Here is a 21,450-nt window from a genome sequence, read left to right as displayed (position 1 = left end):
AATGCCATCTTTAGCAACTGAGCTTTAATCCAGACTAGAATGTGTTTGTCGTCAATCATGTGACATATTGTGCAGATTTTCTGTAGGAAAGGGTGATCCTTTGTATTTCAACATACTTTGGGGAATTCTAAAATGAATATGGAGCGAAAATATCGAACACAACAACCCAGCCGATCATGTGCGCCTAAAAACAAAGGCCGATTTATGGTTTATTTTAGGGTTCCCGAGGGCGCTCGCTAGCTCGCGCAGCAATTTGTGCAGAAAAGAAAAAACGAACAATCACGCATACCAGTGGGGAAACCAAAATGGCGTCGTGGAGTTGTTGATCGTTGCCAATGAGAAGTTTTGCTCAAAAACACGGACATTTCTGAACACCCACTATATACATCATACAAACTTGCATCAAACGAAACCATCGCTGAGAATTTCAGCTAAGTCTTGGGGAATGACATTCTTTGTCGCTTGAAGAGGCTTCCAGAAACGTCATGTAATCGTGAAAAACGCTTCACTGAGCTCCGAGCAGTGTGTACCGTGCTGAACTGTGTTGACCGTTGTTGCCACACTTTACGGACTTCAAGATCTACCAAGATATACATACAGAAGATAGACAGCTTGCCGACGACTCATCGAGTTGTAAATTTGTCTACTTCTGTGTGTGGCGTACGTATAAAATCATATTTCTTCGTCCCATTGACATAAGCTGCTAAACTATACCTTGTCACCCCATGGCATTGATTCGTGTGATTGATGTCTTATTTTATTTTACTGAAGTTACAACGCAAGGCCATGGACATTAGACTAGCACTTTGCATTGTCAAAACACACACGTTAAGATTTCTAAATTCCTTCGGATTCAATAACCAACCTCAAAAAGACAAAGGTGAAAGCGAATGTAGAACGATTAACTGTAAATGAGTGGTGTCCAATTTTTAACTTGCAGAGGGACTCTTGAATTAAAATCCATGTCTCTTCATATAGGACGGAGGTTAGGTTCGTTACTCAGCTGTTATCAGGGTCATTCATAACACAATTTCAAACAATGTAGAAACCCTGTGGATTGCAGTGTAACTTCATTTATATGATGTTGGCATAGAAACAAAATGTTACCTGATTTGTTCTTTACACTAGGTTTTGTTCATCACACAGTGTGGGGTCTTTTATACTATAAAGGACCTGTAAATGTATTGTTTACAATTTCACTCGATGTCAATGTCCTTGCTACTTTCTATCCTCAATGTGACCTTACATATTGTGTGAATGACAGTACAATACTTCTACTATGGGGAAGTATTTACAATAGCAGACGTCATAGAAAGCTGTTCCTGAAATTCCAAACGCCAGTGAACACCGCAATGGTCCAAAAGTATGAGTAAGCTAGAGTTGAAGACAGTTTAAGTGAAGGTTTTAAAACTTCCAAAAAGTTAACGACAGAGTTCTAGTCACTGTATGCAGTGTCTCAACTGCGGTGGTACAACACAGCTACAGTTATAAAAAAGAATGCACACTATGCCTTAGGATCTTTTGGGGGAAAATATGAAAATTACCATATCTAAATCTGTTGAAACAATGTACTTTCTGTTTGATCTCATCAGAGTAGACTTTACTTAATCTATTTCCCCACACATTGTGAAAAGCCTACCATTGCTTTTACGCCTAGAAGTCAACAAGCCTAGATTTAAAAATTTGTGGCCACCCTCACACCCTTAAATTTGATTTTCCATCAGGGAAAGTAAAATACAAAGACCATCCATCAGGAATTACCAGACCTATGAATTTGTAGAGAAATGTAACTAGATTGAAAAGGGAAAATAAGTTAAATTCTGACTGTATTACCGGTAGCACAGGTGTCATACCAGTACGGCAAATGGACACCTACATGTAGGTGTCAAGCCATATAGTTGTTCTTCACTATAGTGTGTCAGGCTACCTACTTGCCCATTGACACCCTCTCCCTTCACTTTACTTTGATTACCAATATACAGTGTATGTGCTGCACTGCAGTATAACCTTAACTTTTGTTGAGATATTTTCTATGATACACATACCTGAGAAAGCGAAATATTCTTCAAAATTGGCGTGACATTAGTGATAATGCAGCCTTACCAATAGCAGCATTATACATGTGGATTTAATGTTAATCATTGGCCTTATCATGAAACACTGTTTAGTATATAGATATCTTTAAGGTAATGTGCGCCTGGAAGCCGAAGTACTTGAAGTATCGCTCAAACTTTTCTTAAAGAAACTTTCAAACGTTCTCATTTCAAATATGGAGAAAAAGGTCAAGTGTCACCATGCAAATTTTGCTATTATGGAAAACAAATTGAAATTACTAACATCCAACATTTTTCAATGGAATTCAAAATGGCTGCTATCCCAGAGTCAGTTTCACTCTACATTTTAGAACATGTCATTTACTCCAAGAGATTCAAAATGAGCCCAAAAGGCACCAGATAAGAAATGTTTTGGAAAAATTTGAGAGTTTGAATATCTGTCCCGAGGGAGCATTCTTCCCAATGGCGGCCACATCATAGAGAAATTGATAACTTTTTCAGATTGATGACATCAAACTCAACCTTGATATTGTGAAATTAGGTTTTGAGAAGTCAATTTAATATACAGCCGTTCCAATGTGTAAACTCTTCTGTACTTAGGGGAACTGCATCAAAACCCTTTAATTATAAAGCAGTATAATGTATGTAATACCCTCAATGGAAATACTGCATTAGAATTAGACATAACACATGATTTGTGTACATACATAATCTCAGACTGTCCTTATTACAGTAAAGTTTAGAGTTTTATTTCAAGAGGCCTTGCATTGATCAGTAGATATGTATGATTTGAAATAACTCGACCGTAGCTTCGGTTTGATAATACTTACATTTCCATGCATTTCTCTGTTTTTCGACCAGATGATGCAAGCTTTGTTATGTATGCAGTGTTTGGGCCAGCTAGAGTGCCATGTATGCAATGTAGTTATAGAAGGGGCTGTTTGGTGACGGTTAAATAGTCATGTCTTTTCCAAAAAAGATTATGAAAAATGACAAAATTGACAATATACCATGCAATGTAATTCTCATTTTCATCCACTGATAGAAATTCTTGCATGTCTTGATTTTCACAGGATGTTGTTGCTTGCCTAGTGTCTGCGCAGGACACAGATTAATTCCTTCTCAGTGTTGTAATATCTGCTACAACAGAATACAGAGCAACAATGGATGGTGAAGTGGATGAGTAAGTATTGAGTGCTTTCTTCAACAATTTTATTACTTCTTCAGTTTTACATGTAATACCCTCAGACTTTAAATACATACATGTAGGCAAAAATAGTTGGGTATGTTATTTACAGCTGTTTGGGTTGAACCATTGGCAATATGAAAACTAGACATACTGTCTATATTTAGGAGTTACCAACACTGTGTAACTAATGTCTGGCTGTAATATCAGTCAATAACAAAGAATCAACTCTTGTGAAATTTGAAACATTTTCTGAAAGGAGGTCACGGGTAGTCAAAACAACACCACACATCCACACACATCCTGCCAACTGTCCAGAATGCATCTATTGCAAAGGTTGTTTGTTTGTGTCAATCCGATGGTGGTGTTTTGACAATGCCTGACCTCCTTCAAGACTGTGTTTCAACTGTCACAGAGTTGATTTCTTTGTGATCGACTGATATTACCGTTAGCCTACACTTCCACCTGACAGTGTTATCAACTACCCAGTTTATACAGTATCTTTAGTTCCCATATTGCTAACAGTTCAACATAAACCACTGTAAAGGAAGGTGTGTTGACCATACGATCCTTAATCCATGGACAGTACCGAATCATGTATTGACAGTGTGCAATTCCAAAGATGCTATGTGTACCACAGGAATTGAGGTCAATAGGTCAATCCACTTTGCAGTGTATTGTTACATTTATTGAACTTTGACCAGGGCATGTCACTTATTTCTCATGTTGTGGCCAACCTGGAAATATTATGAATTTTTTCTGTAATAATATGCCATCCTCTTTCAAAGATAAGTGAATTTTATCAATTTTTGTCAAAGTACACATTTTTGATGTGTTTTGTCGATTTCAATCTTTAATCTGATGGAAAATGTACATCTGATAATGAACACCCTGGACTTATGATGAGATGGCAATCAGTTCCTGTTTCAAGTGTAAGGAGGAAATAAATTAATGGAGGAGAAATTGGATGCACTTTCCGTGGTGAGTTTGAGGAGTTGGATAAAAATAAAATAACTAATTTTATGTGATATTTGATTTACATGTACTTGTATTGTCAGCTGCATTTATAAAAATTACAGAATATGCTATCCACAGTTTTGATTGAGCTGAGAATCATTGCTCACGGTCAGTTGTTTTTATTACAGAATTATTGACCTCTCATCGAGGCCAACCACGTCGTATCAACGGAAATCAGTCCACATAACCGAGTTCCGCGACTACAGAGTCAACCCAGAACCCATCGTCGTTGAAGAAACAGAACTCCTTCTTGAAGAGTACTTGTCTCCGACAAAACTGGTGAGTTGATCTTGTGTGTCTTGAAGACGTATTTTGAGTGAAGAAAATGTGTACGGGAAGTTATGATGGAAAAAAAATTGCATCATTGGTGGATCTCTATTGTGATAGGAGTATCATTCCTTTCATCTCAAAAATATTTATTTGTGTGCAGTAGTTTTATATTACAAGTTTGTAAAAGTGTTCTTTGTGATTGGGTAATGGTCTTTAGCAGATGTTATTACACTATTTTGATACAGAAATTTTGAAGATTTTTTCATGTCTTAATATTTTGAAACATAAAGATGTTGCTGTTCTCTTCATTTATCAGCATATCTCAATGAAATACAATCAGTGAATTTTGTAGGTTACCGCAGTTTCAATCATTCTCTCTCATTCCTTCTTGGATGTGTCTTCAGTGCACAAGATTTCCTATAAGAAATGCTGTGAATGAACTTGGGAATTCTTCAAATATCCATGTCTGTTCATGTTTTATCAAATGTTTTTTGAGCAACATCATAAAAACACCTTTGCCAATTTTCTGTTTTTATTACCCTGAGGGCGCTCTAGTATGTGCCTCTGAAGATGCAGCCATAGTGACACAGAAAGCATTCAATTTCAAATATGGTTAATGGTTTGTTTATCTAGTAGGACACAATGCAGATTCACAACAGTTAAATTTTACATCATCAGCCATACCAGTACATCATGATCTGGAAAATTGTCTTTATAAATGTTTATAATTCAGTTCTGTTCAAATCTTCTTTTGAATGTCTACTGTTAAGTTTTGAGCTGAATCTAGGATTGCATTTCTTCAGAGGAGACAAACAATTAAAAATCATTTGATTTCCGTTTTTGTCTTGCTTCAGAGAACACTGACTGGGGTGGAAGATTTAGAAGACGTCTCGTTTCTTGAAATGAGAGTAGACACGACCGAAACAAGTTTAGGAAATTTTGGTAAGTCATGACTTGGCGAATCTTCACAAAACACTGAATTTTCAACCTAAAAGAGTCAAAGTAATGAAAATTGTATGACATTAACATGTTCTGGCCGGTCTAATGTTTCCTTCACAGAATATTGAATGAAGTTTACCATCCATGAATGTCCCGTATGACAGCAACCATTGCAGTATGAATTTTATGTAACTATAGACAAATTTCAAAAGTAGTTCATCTGTTCAGTAGACTTGCTTTACAACCCCGACCCCTGACCCCTTAAGTAACCCATGACATCATGTGGAGGTCAAAGTTCAGTAATGGGTGATTGACATACATGTACCTCGGCATCACATACTTTGTGTTTGTGTCTTACAGGTACGATGTTACCGCGGCTGAAACACTTGAAACTTAATAACAGTATCATAGCATCAGTACGTGATTTAGGAACCTCACTGCGCAATTTGAAAGTTCTATGGATGGCCAGGTGTGGGCTGACTGACCTTGATGGCATCAGCTCAATGTCAAGTTTACAGGTATTAAATATCTTGATTTCACAGACATCAGTGTATTGTAACATCTTCTCATTGTCAGTCAAGCTGTTACTAAATCATGTAGTCACTTTTTATCAGTTTTTCCCGATCCACGCATAATTTCAAACTCAAACACCAATCACTTGAAATGGCATGTTTGATTAAGGTAGTAAAATTTCCTCAAGGAATCTTTTAACCATTCTCTCTTAAAATCAAAAATAAAAATCAGGGGTCACTGCGCAAATTTTGGTACTAGAGAAACAAATTAGCCAAGATTTACCGATACTTGGAATTCAAAATGGCTGCCATCCCTGTGTTAACTCTACAGAGAACAGTAAATTTTTAAATTTTCAAAAAACTAAAGAGTGAAAATTTTTCTTACATCAAGAGCTTTAAATTAGCCCCCACAAGTGGTATATCAGAGAAGAATTGTAAAACTTCTCAGAGTCTGAATACCTGTCCCTAAGGCACATTTGACCTTGATGTTAAAAAGACAATGCTTCTGTAATGTATCTGATGAGTTCCATCTCTCAACTTTCCTTATCTCGATATCAGTTCTTTGTAGTACTTTTAGGTTTTTCTCTTCTTCAGTCTCTGTATCATTTTCAGTGTCTCCATTTATCATCTCTAGATTGAAATAAAACTCTACTGTTGTACATTGTATTGTGATAGAACTATTATTACTTCAGCAGTTAACTGTGTCATCAGTCAGATTTTCATCATCTTCCAATCTCTGCTCATTTCAGGAACTTTATCTTGCCTATAATGAACTAAGCGATGTCAGCCCATGCAGTATGTTAGATAATTTACAACTTCTTGACCTTGAAGGGTAAGTTTCCAAACTCCTTTAGGGCTGTCCCTTGCAATTCACCATGACCCCAGTCATGTACACTGTAACAGCCATCCCTCCAGCCATGAACTTCAAATTTCCACCTAGTTTCAAATGGAGAAACATGGAAATAATTAGTCTTAGAATGCAAAAATATCACACAGGAACTATGGGTTCACAATGCTAAGTTTTGGTGATTTTTTTCACTAGTCTTGTTCTAAATGTCAACCATAATTTCTTGTTCTACTCCGTAAAGCTTGTTTAGATACACAGTACTCAGCTTGTCAGCTCAGCCTGTACATACCTGTATGTAGACAACATTGCTATTGTTGACAATTGAATTCTGGTCTGGAATTCAAATGTAAACAATAACAGTGCATTTTACACATAGAGACGCAGTGTTATCAAGGTAAATTTTGGGTGTTTCAAAATCCTTCTGGGAGAAGAATAAGAAGTTGCAATTGATATACAAAGTAAAAATAATGAAAAAATCATCAAAAGTTAGCATTACTGGCCCTTAAAAGGGACTAACCATTCCAGAAATCCAATAGGGCTCCTACAAGACATTCTCAAGATTTCTGCTCCATAGCAGCATAGTATCCTTTTATCTTATAAAAATCCCATAGCAATGGTAAAGTTTGCTTCAGTTCCAAGGTAATTCCATATGATTCTTGTAGGATATTTTTTGGAAAGTATTCTATCATGCTTTTTGCATGTCTTCACACAAGGTGACTGTTTTGAGAATAAGAAGTGAGTGTATCTCTCGACCAAACTCATAGACATGAAACTCGATTAAAAATTTACTTGTTTTCTGTTACAGCAATAATATAGATGATATATCCCACGTGGAGTTCTTAGCTTTATGTTCCAATTTAAACACATTGACACTGGAAGGCAATCCAGTATGTATAACACCACAGCCTGGCTATGATCCAAAGGTACGTCCACATCAGCGACATTGAATCTGAAATTTACAATTCACTCACAAAAAGTCATAACATTCATCTCTGTAGATTAAAGTCTTTGTTGGGTTTTTAATACAACCGTCTTCACTTTACAGCCAGAAATGAAAATTTACTGCACACAAACAAATATGTGTTTAGCGTTATCATTTATGTACTGCCCATATTTCAATGCAGTGTGAGACATTCAGAATCAAAAAGTGTAAATTATAAAGTGAAATTTGCACAATATAACAAAATAATTACATATAGGGAATACGACCACCGTAATGCTAGTCCAGCTGTAGTATTTACTTGGTTGTTCTGTCTCCGTGAAAGTCATTCCATACAAAGTCTTCTATGAGTGATGCACTACAGACTGGTCTACTGGACATGAATTGAATATTCATAAAATGTAATTGATATTCATAAAATACAATGAATATTCATAAAATGCAATGAATATTCATAAAATGCAATGATGTTGGTACCTTGCCGTGAAAAAACCCCATCATGACAGTGTTTTATCTGTTATTTACCACTATGGATGAATCAGTTCACCTTTGCATGTTTCTTATCATGCGTATTTTACTTAATTTATTCAATGTTGGTCACAGAGGCTACACCAGTGATGCCAGTAGATGCCGTTTGATACCTCAGCCATACCGTCTGTGTATTCCTATCACTTGTATAAATGAAAAATCGGGGACATTTGCACAGATTACGCTGGTCTTGGGTTTTGAATTCATGTCTATAGAATATGACTAACACTCCATATTGCATGTCTGAAAACCACAGTATGGAGCCAGGTCAGGTTGTTGCAAGCGCAACTGCTCTTGTGTTGTTCACAATGAAACCATCTCTCTTTTTTCATCATGAAAGATTCTGAAAATGGCTGGAGAACTTTATAACATTCCCAATATTTTCATTTAAACAGCAGATTAACTTATTCCCATACAATGTACCCTTTTGTACGTGTTTACAGGTTAGTGGACAGTATGATTATAGGTTGTCTGTAAAGAAAGCGATACCAAACTTGGTCATTTTGGATGAGGAGGCTCTGGAAGTTGTCTTCAGCAGTCTGGGATCAAAAAACGTCAACACCAGCACTGACTGGCTGATTGTCAACCATGCTATCAAAGAGGGATCGGAAGAGAGCCTTGAAGCCACGGGTGAGTTACGGAACAAGTGTTGCTGATAGTCGCATCGTTGTTGTCCTCTGTAAATAGTTGTAAATAGGCTGACAGTACAGAGAATACAACATCACATATATTGGTGAATACATCGACAAAATTGTGACTGATATTGTGCAACAGAAAGTAGAGCGACACTACTGTGTAATGAAGTCATTGATAGTTTTTCAATGGAGATTATAACATATTACTTACTTTGATCATCAACCGTTTCTCTGGGGTCTGTGGTTTTTTAGCTCATATTTGGTTTATATATAAATACCAAAAAGAGCTTATATGATGAGTCTGAGTGGCATCTGTATGTCTGTATATTTGTGGGTATGTGCGGATGTATGTCCGTCACACACAAAGGCTCCCATACCGCCAAAGCTACCGTCTCAGTATTTGGTGTACAGGTAGATGTAGGGGTTGAGATGTGAATTTGTTCAAATGAACACATCAGTGTCAAAAATGTGCAAATGAGGTAAGAAAAAGTGAAATCCCGCAAATGTAGGAGTGGTGACATGCCAGCATGCTACTCCACTGAGCTTGAGTCATTTCCTGTCATTGTTTATGAACTGTTACATATTAACAGACCTACTCAAACTAAGGGACGGACCATTAGATCTTGGGAGGGGGTGGTCACAATGAAATTGTGAACATTGTTTTACAATTGTAAATTTCTAAATAATTTTTTTTCCAAATGAGAAAAGCTGTGCTAATTTTTTTTTCTGAGTAAATTTTCAGATTTATAATTTATTTTAGTTTGATGCTGTCTGAGGATACAATGTACGTCCATATCACTAGCGCAAATAAGATTGCGTGCTGTAACTACAACACACATATGGCCCGGTGATTTATATTGCCAATAGATTTCGCGAAATGTTGCAGATCATCTTTTGACAAGCTGAGAAGCTGTTTGCAAATGTGGTGAAATTTCAATATTATTTGTGTTTTTAGGACAATTTTTGCCCTTTTTTGATCAAAACATCTATTTCTCTGTAGCAGCGTGTCCAACTTTTGTCAACTTGTTTTTCTGGTTTAAATATTTCTTGTTGTTTTTCTGGTTGTACTGTGCAGAAATCATTGTCATAACATTGAACGTAGAATTTTCCTGCACTGAACAGATAGAAACAACATTTATTGTTGATCTTTGGTACCCATACTGGTATGTACCAATTCTGATCAAATGTGAGCGACACCGTATAATTGCGGTATTTTTTGTGTATTACTATATTTCATATTACACATGAACAGATCAATAGTTTGTCTCATTTTGCTGTTGATATGTATTTTTGACTTGCTACCCTTTGGTCAAAACAGCAACTAAGCATGTACCAGTCAAGGCACTCCATCCCATTCCTATTCTCTGCCTCTTCAACGAATTATGCTCACTCATTTCATGCATCAATCCATCCATTAAAAAAATAATGTATCCATATCTATACCCACGTATGGATCCATCCATTCTGTCTAATCTGGTCGTCCATCAAGCCATCCATCCAACGGCCATCCAGCCATTCTTCAATACTGTGTTCATCTATCCCGCCATCTATCCATCCATCCATCCATTTTGCACCACTCATTCCATCAATCTATCCAGCAATCTATCCATGGACTTATGATTTGTCTATCTGACCAATGGCAGGGCATAAGATTTAAAAATGCTGGTGAGCTGAAAATCACTCTCCTAAAATTATCTGCGGGAGTGTTACGAGAGTGATAAAACTACTCCCCTGAAATGCATAGGGAGAGTGAGGCAAATCAAATGAATTATGAAATCGTTAATTGTGTCTTGTGCGTTCTACTTGAAAATATCTATTTTTAGTTTTTTTTTCTGATTTTTTGTTTTTTGTTATATTTGTTTGTTATAGGAACTTAAAGTAAGTTTTATTATTCAACCAGTATCGGCAATACAGTCCTGATCACTGGACAAGTCACAACATACAGACAACTTACTGTGCTCTGGTATAACACCATCGATGTAGCACTCTGTAATTAACATTACCTAACCACCTCTTAGCTATTTATAATCTACGATGATCATTTTCTGTTGACAAAATAATTTTTTTCTTTTTTTCTCTTCAGAAGTTTTACATACTTCACAATTTTCTCTTGTTGCACTCCTCTCAGAACGTCTACTTTTGAAGTTCGATATCGCGATGCTCTTTTGTTTGCAAGGCTGGTTTTCGCCCGAGTGCTCATGGGTTGAATGATATTAACAATGGCGGCGGATACGAACGCTTCCCTCGCACACAGAGAGAAAAGTAGGCTTTGCGTAAGTTTACAAGCGCGGCTGAGCACATCGTGTACCTAGGCGAGGTGGTTGTGCTCGAAAACGAAGATCAATGCAAGTTTTGGATTCAAAATCGGCTGTTTTCGGCGGAGAAACTGCGCGCCATATTTCCGAGGAGATTTTCATAGTACGCATTTTTTATGAGCGCGGCGATCGTGCTGTCAACGTCGTCAAATATTTCTCCAAACTGTATATTCACTTCTTGTCGAAATCTCTGTGCTCTTAATTCATCAAGAATACGGTTCTTTCTAATTATGCAGTCAGCCAAACACTTTTCAAGAAAATGAGTACAAACAAATGAGGGACGATCGCAAAATATTGATAATTCGTGTTGAATGAATTGCGTGTACAGTGTATGATCGATGGGAGCGCCCGCTCCGGACAGATGCCATGCTTTAATGTTCCGCTTCGTTCTTGTCCAGATCTGCAGATAGGCAAAATGATTAAAATATGAAAAGATTTGAACAAATTAGAAGATTTTTTGTGTCAAAATGAGTGATTTTTTTCCATATAAGGATGACCTGATGCAATAAATTTGCATAACCCGATTCAAATGTCATCGTGACACTGTACAAGAGAGGTTAGCGAGAGGGTTAGCGATGTCAAGAAGAAATAATTTACCAAGACAAGAGCATGACTACAAAAGTTTCAATAGTTTATTTGGCAAATAAAAGGGAAAAAATTGCGTACACTGTACAGACATCGCATATAAAGCAACACAATTTGATGAGTTTACTAGCCACGGCCAGGGCTGATCCCTCGTACAGGGACTGTCTGTTTTCGGAACGCATGTGTGATATACATGTATAGCAAAGCTTAGAAATAGAAGACACGGTACGGGCACACGTACGCATGGCCTTTGTTTCTCTTGTTCATATATTCGCTACAATTTAATTAATTTTTACAAAAAAAGAAGCTGAAGGCTGGAGTCTGTCATTCGGATGATGAACACGTGCTCAGACGCCAGTTTTTGCAGTTTTTTTGCTGTGCATTCATCCTGTGAACATGTCGCTGTCCCTATCCAAGTTGCCATGCGAGTGGAAAATCGTTCGCGTGGATTTTGATTTGCGCGAGCGCTAGGCGAGCGGAGCGATCGCTTGCCTCAAATCTCATGCCCTGCAATGGCATGTTTTTCTCCAGTAACCCATCCTTGTCTGTGTAATGATCAGTATCCTTACCAATAACATTACGCAAACACTTTGAACTAAATAGCCAATCATTTGTTGTAACTGTGTAACCCTTGCTTTGATTTCATCTAACTTTCCTCTCATTCCATTGTTGAATTCAGAAAATGGAAGGCCCGGAAGCTCCAAAGGAAGGCCATCATCACAATCTGGAAGGAGACCCTGGACATCAGCCAGCAGACCTGGAACTAATGCCGGAAACAGACCGGGAACATCAGCCAACAGGAGGCTGGGAACAGCAACCACCGACCGACCTGACTCCAGTGGTATGTTTTTTTTTGTAATGTTTAACCCTTTGACCCTCATGGTTTGGCCCAAATCAATTGTTATCAATGGTAATTGTGGACCTCTTTACAAGGAATCGGGGTGAACAGGTTAAAGCACTGAGGGGTTTATTCAGAATGTCTTCATTACTTGCAATACTGTCACTTTGAAAAATCATCTCAGATATGCCATGGACAAGATTTGCCGACAACGTGACAGAAGCAGATTCTAAATGTTTTGTCAAATTTTTCATGCTGGTGTACAAAGAAACGAAGTGCATAACCAAAATTACTACTGGCATATGAAAGACAGAATTTGTATCGGGATAGTAGCGTAATGAAAGCATTGTAAGCTGTAACTTTCTTGTTCTTCCTCCCATACTGCTATACAAAGTGTTAGTCTCGGAAACACATATTGAACAAGTAGACGAAATATGCTATGTAATTATTGACAAAGACTGGCTAGTATTAAGCTCTGAGCAATAACATCAGGCATTACGTTCATTCAGATTATTTTAACAAGTTGAACACTAGGTATTTTGACAAGGTTTTGGTAGTAAAACAAGAAAGTTACAGATCTCATACTAGAAAATACATCCATAGTTGCTGTTTCTCACACACTGTACCCAGAGAGGATAACACATTCAGAAAAATAATGGTAGACTCTTAGAATTGATACCAATGCTGCTGATAATGAGAATTTTTTTAAGATTCATATTCATGTTCGAATACTTCATTTTCAATCCATTTTCAGGTTCAGACATCCAAGTACTACAAGATGATTCCAGTGACCTGACACACGGCAGTAGCATTCCACTCTGTGGCAACCCTGTCAGAGCTCTCAGAAACAGAAAGAAAACTTCAAATACAGTAAGATTTCTTCGTTTGTATAAACCTTATTTAGCTGCACAGACGCATTTTGCCCAGATGGTCCGTCGCATAAAGCCAACACAGTGAGGAGGTCCAAAATTCTCTTTCGCATTTTACTAAGAGTATTGGAAGCCTATGCCGCATCTGCATTATCAGTGGACTAAAATTATTTTAATCCATACACCAGCAAGCATTGATATGAAATCAACCATGATTTTCAATAATGTTGTTGGATCTCAGCACAAAGAGAATTGAGGTTTGGGGTAACTTGTAAGGTAGAATGCACCTTGGGGACAATTTTTCAGACACTCAAATGTTTACAATACTTTCTTGCTCTGCTGCTTGTGATGTTGTGTTGGGTCAGTTTGAAGCCTGTTGAATAAAATTTTCCACAGCCTTGCTTCCATTGAAATGGAAAATTAAATTTATTCATAGAGTTGACGCAGGTTATATCAGCCATTTTGAATTTGGAATATCAGGGGCAGAGTCTGCATCATTGTCACTTAAATTCTCTGAAATACTGTATAAGTTTGTATGCATTGTCTTTCAGGAGATTCCATACACAACATTACCAAGTTTTTTCGCACAGTATCACCACACACCAGAACACACCTATGATGAGGAAGAAGACACAAATGAATCCAAAGAAGATGTCTACGCTGAACTTAGAGAATGGAAAAAGGATTATGAAAAGTATGTGATGTACTTTGGTGTTGTGGAGAGAGACAGAGACAGAGACAGAGACAGACAGACAGACAGACAGACATGGAGAGATAGAGATAGACACACACACACACATACAAAAACATAAAGAGAAAGGGGTTGGGCAGAGATAGACAGTTGCTGCATACATTGCAAGGCAGACACAAGAGGTAGAGACGCTGACAGTGTACATTAACTGACAGACATGTAAACACAGGAAGGCACATACTGGTATAGTAAAGACATAGAGACATATGCAGTGATTAACATAGTGGTACACAGACGTGAACATTCACTGACAAACACATACGGACAAATAGATAGTGAGGCAGACATTGACAGATTTTTCAACTAGACACATATACCATATGTAAAGGAGAGGTGTACACAGAGACAGACAGATACTAAAATATTGATGTGCCCAGTGTAAGTCAATATGACATTCCAGTCACTGATGTGTTTTCTACTTATTACATAATGTATATTGTCTATGGTTGACTCAATGAAATTCAAGTAATAGGATGCCTATAGGAAATTTCAAGAACCTCCAAAATTGACTCAGAGCTCAGAAATCTGGCAACTCAGAGGGCGCACTGCAACATATTGTCTTGAAAGAAACAAAGATGTGTTGATAATTGATGAGAGAAATTGACATAATACATATTTGTTTCCCAGACTTATGGCAGAGCGAAGGAAAGCAGCACAACCCCAGGTGTTGAAGATTTCCCACAGTGATGACAGTCACAGCGACACTGACGATGACGATGACGATGGCAATGACACAGGCATTGAGGTATCACCACCAGACTCTGTGTCACCAGACTCGGCCGAGAGGGTGCATTCGCCACCGACAACGCTGACACCACGTCAGCCGGGGCCCAGTTCCTCACCAAGGCTGCCATCCAGACCAAAGACTGCAGGTGAGTTTTTTCGATGTCTGTGGTCTGTTCTTTGTAAGCATGACAGTGTTTGTGTGTCTGTCTGTCTGTCTGTCTGTCTGTCTGTCATGAACTTGCTGGTTGACTTGAAATACCAGTAGATATCATTTTCCTTCTGATATTCAGCATTTCACAGTGTAATAGTTCAGTTTAGGTCACCCCTTGTCAATGACAGAATCAAATAATTTGAGTGTAAAAAATGCTAGTAACAAGTACCATTGCTTTGTCTTTGTGTGTGTTTTGTGGAAGAGGAAATTAAATACTGCTTGCTTGACTGCTGCGGTGCTTTTGATTTCTGACTTTCAAGTGCAAATCCACATTTTTAATAAGGGACGCACATTTTCCCAAATTCAGGAGACTTCCGCATAAGGCGTTACAAGCCCATCCAGCCCATCGACCAGGGTAATGATGCCAGGGTCCGGAACGTGCGAATGACGTCCGATGAAGAGGTCTTGGTCACGGACAGGGAAGAGGTCCACAGTCCCGGAACCCCACCCGGATTAATATACGGTGCAATCGACGAAAGGCCACATCCGGGCCCCATCATGGCAATTCCCTCCGCAGTTGTCCTCGGTCCAATCGAGGAACGGCCTTACTCAGGGCCTGTCATAGGAAACAGAAAATTTCAGTGAGTAACGTTGGTTTATTGTATTTGTGGTGTTTTGCTTGAAACTTGAATGACTTTTTCTGTTTTCAGTCTACAAAGTTAGTATGCCTATGGACCATGGAGAGTGACTCACAGTTAATATTTTAAAATTAAACGTTATAAGACGTGTGTATGATATTGTATATAAATCTATTACAGAAATTTTCAAATTCAAAAAAGAAATTTTCAGTGTGTGGTTAGAGTTTTTCTTATTGTTCGATGCTTTCTTCTTCAATAATTAGTTCCCAGTCGCTATATATGTGTGTGCACAATAGCACGAGAAGCTGTCGAGATCAGTTGGCATCTGTCGTCAGTATGTATGTGTAATAATCGCTATCATTATGAAATTCAGCACATATGCTTTCTTGCCTGACTCTGACAATTTGCTCTCTCACTTGACAGATCTGTGAGACCAATCGACAAGACCCAGCCTAAGATTATAGACCGCAACCAGCCCATCGTGCGGTCATCGACGCGAACTCCGCCCAGCTTGGCCCAGAGATTTGCCGGCCTCTCCCGTCCCTCCACAGCCAAGGCAGCCATGCAGCGGCTTCCGAACAAACCCATGAAACCAGTCTAGCACTCAAGACAGACAGACCATATCTGAGTTCGAAGGATTCTTACCTTTTGAAACTGTCATGGCTTACTTTTGTGTCTCACTGTTTGATGTTTTTGTCTTAGTGAGTTGTCAAGATCGCACAGTGTTTTTTCTCTTCAGACTCAACATTGTACCCTTGCTTGTGGAATGTTACCGCGAAATATTTTCAGGCTTACAGGGCGAACTGATAATGTGTTTCTGTACAGTAGCTAAGTTGATCTTGATTTTTTCATCACATCTCTACCGGCAGTCTGTATGGAGATGGAAGAAAATTGAGCAGCCAAATATTCAATATTCAGAAAATCTGAAAACTTGACCGATATTCCTCGCTCCAGTAAGCGATTAAAAAAATTCCAACATTTCAAGCTCCTTGTCTGCCTTCTGCATTCACGGTGACCATAAAAGCTAAAAGTAATTTTTTCAAACAACTTCTGTCAATGAAAAAATGTCAAGCTGACTACTGTTGTTACCATGGAAACATGTTGCTAAGCTTACGTGAATTCTTCTGTTGGTCCAGGTTGTCATAATGCAGAGTGTTATTCAGAAGTTGTATTTTAACTACAGCAGTAATCCGTCCAAATATCTCAACCAATCAGTGCATCGACTCAGTCAATGAGCTTTGCATGTTGTGATGGCAACACCAACTTGTAAATTTCTTCTGTAAATACGTATTTTGACAATTTAATATTATTTGTAATTTTAGAGTGAAAAAAATGAAAATTAATTGCTGCCTTATGAAGGATGCTGCAGAATTGAACGGTAAACTTTGCAAGAGTGAAAAAAAGGCCAGTAGTTTCACATGAGAAAAAAACATGTTTTACAAGATTCAACATGTGAATGCAAATTTTGTCACATGTGTTGTTCGGCCATTTACTTAACAGAAACAATGTGACATCAACAGTCTGGTCATCATTACATTGCACAAAACAACTGAGCTTTATTTCTCATCTTTGATGAAAAAATTCTCGGTTTAATATCGATAGTCCAAGTGAATGCAAATAAACAAAAAGTTAAAGGCATAATATTTTTTCTAATGTGTCTTGTACGCTTAATCAAAATCCGAGTTACATGAAAAGTTAGCTATTGAACTTTTTGAAGTATTGAGAAAACAAGCTGAATTATGAGATGTAAGGGATAATTAAAGCCAAATGACCTTCAATTTTGTAGTTTCTGTAACATTACGTGATTCTACGTAGATCATTCAATTATAAACTTTCAAGAACATGGTCTGTAGTATTCTACACAACTATTACTAAACTGCAATTCAAAGTGACTCTAAACTTCAGTTCCATCAGCAAGCCACTGAAACCCTTATTCCCAGCCATCCAGAATATTGGTATTCTTCACTTTTGTCCAGAACCTATGGCTGCAGTCAAGAGATAGAGAAGAGCGCCCTCACTCGGTACATTTTGATCTATCACTCTCTACTTTCAAAGCATCACAAAGTAAATTATCACGAAAGCACTGATATGTTTAATGAAGTGAAGGCCATGGAGAAAATAACATCAGCTTCGTAGGTTTAGCAATCACATAATTTTTCAAAAATTTCAACTCACTGAATGAGAGAAGTAAATTTCCAATGGTTCATGCTAACCTTGACATCACAGATGAACAATATTCTTCCCTGATTGTCATTTTGTGTGGTTTATCATGATGAAGTGTTTAGAAAATACTGTGTTCTATAACAAAATGATGGATGTATTTCCAGTGTGACAAGTTGCCTTTCAATGGTGCCTTTTTTTTTACAAATTGCGGTACTTGTGGACAGTTTTGTAATATTTACTGCCTGTGAGTTGTCATATTTTTTGTATCATTTCCGTTTTCGCTAACATATTTGAAAAGATCCTAGTGGACATATCCAATGTCGGAGAAGAATATACAGATGTATATGTTCCCTGTGCAAAGCTCTTGTAGCTTTAACTGTAGCTGTATTTTCAGGTATTTTTGTTCAGTTCGTGAAATATAGTTGTGTAACCTACTGCCCAACTCATGTTGAAATACCTGATATTTCAACATGTCAACACAGCCTGTATGTGTGTGATCTCATATGTTATTTTGGACAACCAAATTATAATCCATACCAAAATTCATTTGTCAACAATAACACTACGGATATGCAATCGACATTGGCAAGACCAGTACATGGTGTTTTGACCTAAGACTGGCCAAGAAGAAGAAGAGCGTGTACTTGTTCAACAGAAGATTAATTGATGATGAAAATATCACCAAATATCCACGTATACCTATTGTCAAAAATGTGCGACATATTATGGATCGAATGTATGCAGTGAAAGGCATCCAGTGTCTTGCTTGTCATCACATTTTATCACGTTTGTTTTGATTGAAAAGTCTACCTTATATTGAGGCAAAATTTGGCTGAAGGCACACATGTACAAGACATGTAACATTGAAACTAGGCTGCACTCAGAATGGAAGGGAATTTCAAAATTGATCTATCATTATAATCTTAAGATCTCTCACTAGGAGTGTTGTCTTCCAGCCTCAAATCTTGTGTCTCTTGAAATATATACAGACAATAGATGTTGTTGGCCTGTATGCATTAGTACAATGTGTCAATGCTATCAAGAAAATTGTCTAGTGAATGAAAACATCCTTCACTAACAAATCAAATTTATCTTTCCGTATCTTGATATTGTCAGTGAAGAAACCTTGTGTCTGAAAATGTTGAAAGTTTTTTCAATTCTCAATATTCATGAAATTTGTTTTGAAAGGCAATGGGCGTAAACAGTTTGTCATTAAGGAAAAATATTACATAGGAAAAAATATCAAATTTATTGTGTTGGCTGCGGAAAATTCTAAATGGTCTTTATTTCCATGAAATCTTCAAAGGAAACCCCAAAAGTGATCACCTACAAGACTTATATTTCTTTGGTGTGTTGTCCATAAGGAAATAATATTTATTTGATAACATAAGCAAGCTACAATATGCAAATCATTCTTTTTCCAATTTCATTCGAGCAAATTTATTGTGATTATACCTTTTTGAAAATTGACAAGAGAGAGACTGTTTATGGATATGACCATGTTCTCTGTCACCAAATATTGATGTAAATATTGTCCTTCCTGACAATTTACTTCTGCTTCTCATGAAAAGTTCAGGCAACAGAAAGATTGATGTTGTTTAAAATTACGACAGAATTGTTGCTCACATGTGTGCTGTGTTTGTAGTGATAGTTGACGTCCGAATTTTGAGCTAATTTATGTTTCATCATGTTTGACTATCCATCCACCCCCTGCATTGTCTGTAGTTGAGTCTGCTTCTGTGGTTTGTGTTGTGTCAACAAACTTTGGGGACGTTTTCTCCCCAGCTGCTGTACAACCAATGATGTACGCTTTTAACATCTGATTTTTGTGTTTTTGTACATTGAGCCATTACATTTTCTTTTTGTCCATAGGCATTTGCAGATTAGATTGTACAAATTTTGTACAAAATAAAGTCTTTTAAGTTATGAAGTCCTCCTGCGTATGGGTGTCGCTGTTATTAAATCCAGTGGATAGCAGAGATGTGTGCCCACTTTTCAAATGATGATGTATGGAATACATGTATGCGTTTATCCGGTTTAATTAACCCTTTCACCACCATGGTTTTGCCTGAATCCATTGTTATCAATGGTGATTGTGGACCAGTTTACTTGAAATTGGGGGTGAACAGGTTAAGGTCTGCAGATCACACCATGTACTTCATGCATGTCCGACAAAATTACACACACTTACAAGCACAACATTGCAACTTTTTGCACGCGATTTCACACAGAATATAGACTACACTTGTATATAACTTCATGGACGGTGTTTTCAGCTTGCCTATGTTACACAACATTTCATCAAAAGATGTTTATTACGGTAGAATTCTACTCCGACACTCAAATTTGTGCAATACCATGTGGGCCTCATTTTGGAGTAAATAAAGTATCTTGTTTATTTTAGTGTGAAAAATTTTCCCAATAAATATTACTCCAGGTATAGTGGATTTCAAATACAGTGTATTGGTAAATTATGGGTAATTTATTACTCTAATCGCAGTGGCCCATGATTACTATTCTTGGTCACCCAGGTCTATGAGAGAATTGTACAATACATATGTGAGCAAAATATGGACAAAATTTGGTAACTGTTAGGTTTGAGATTAAACTGATGAGGTTAGTTTACAAGTACTGGGTCCAATATGCATTGGTATCACAGAACACACACATAGTACAATAAATTACCCACAATTCTCTTTAATTTGTATCCTTGAAGGTTACTAGTCTTATAACTTTTTCAGTTCTGTATGCAAGCAATAATGTGCAGCATCGGAATAATTGATAATAATATTCAGTAAAAGTACGTTTAGAAATTTCAGTGAAAGTTTACATATAACCATTGAACAACCATGGAAGTCAAATTCTGTAGGTACTACAAATGCCATACTTGTTAGACAGCAAGTTATGACGAACTGAAGGGGTCATTCTCTGAGAAAACTTAGAATGCAAATTTTTTTTGTCATTTCCATTGGAAAAAATCAATATCCTTTTGCAGGTGCAACTAGTCTCCCTACTTTCCATCACATTATTCTGTATGGCTGAAGACACAATCAGTGGAAAATTTTAGAAAATGCTATCTCCTCTCTCAATCATGCATAATTATTCAAATCATTTAAAATGAGAATTGAGAAGGATTGCGTCATTAAAAGTGCATTTTCAGAATTTTTACAACTAGTCTATGAATTTGTCTGCACATAGGAGACCTGGTAGACCTCTGGGGAATCTCTGAGGATACAAATCATAATGAATTATGGGAAATCTACAGAGCTGTGACACACGCTTTCATGATTCTGCAGATCTCCCATACTGTACATCTCTATCCTTCACCTGCCATCATACACAAAAGTTACCCAGGGTCTCACACAATACACAACACTCATCATCTATAAGAATGTTTGCAGGGCACACTACGAGTTATGCTGTACTTTTCTAAATGTCTGCCATGATCATTGGAACACAGTAGTAGAATGGAGAGGGTAAACTGAA

General features: G+C 37.4%; 1 protein-coding gene across 1 annotated transcript; it reads left to right on the top strand.

Annotated features, from left to right (window-relative positions):
* Positions 1-285: 285 nt before the first annotated feature.
* On the top strand, positions 286-19,894 carry LOC139130277 (leucine-rich repeat-containing protein 56-like). Its single transcript, XM_070696032.1, has 14 exons — positions 286-660; positions 3,128-3,237; positions 4,386-4,536; positions 5,382-5,469; positions 5,827-5,984; positions 6,728-6,810; positions 7,631-7,748; positions 8,737-8,923; positions 12,508-12,669; positions 13,421-13,536; positions 14,087-14,229; positions 14,914-15,158; positions 15,531-15,804; positions 16,225-19,894. The coding sequence occupies exons 2-14, from the start codon at positions 3,218-3,220 to the stop codon at positions 16,400-16,402; spliced, it is 1,923 nt and encodes a 640-aa protein (XP_070552133.1). The 5' UTR covers positions 286-660; positions 3,128-3,217; the 3' UTR covers positions 16,403-19,894.
* The last annotated feature ends 1,556 nt before the right edge of the window (positions 19,895-21,450 follow it).

Source organism: Ptychodera flava, chromosome 1, assembly GCF_041260155.1.
Source record: "Ptychodera flava strain L36383 chromosome 1, AS_Pfla_20210202, whole genome shotgun sequence".
Taxonomy (NCBI): domain Eukaryota; kingdom Metazoa; phylum Hemichordata; class Enteropneusta; family Ptychoderidae; genus Ptychodera; species Ptychodera flava.
The sequence above is the reverse complement of the archived record's forward strand: the minus strand, read 5'-3'. Positions and strand labels throughout refer to the sequence as shown.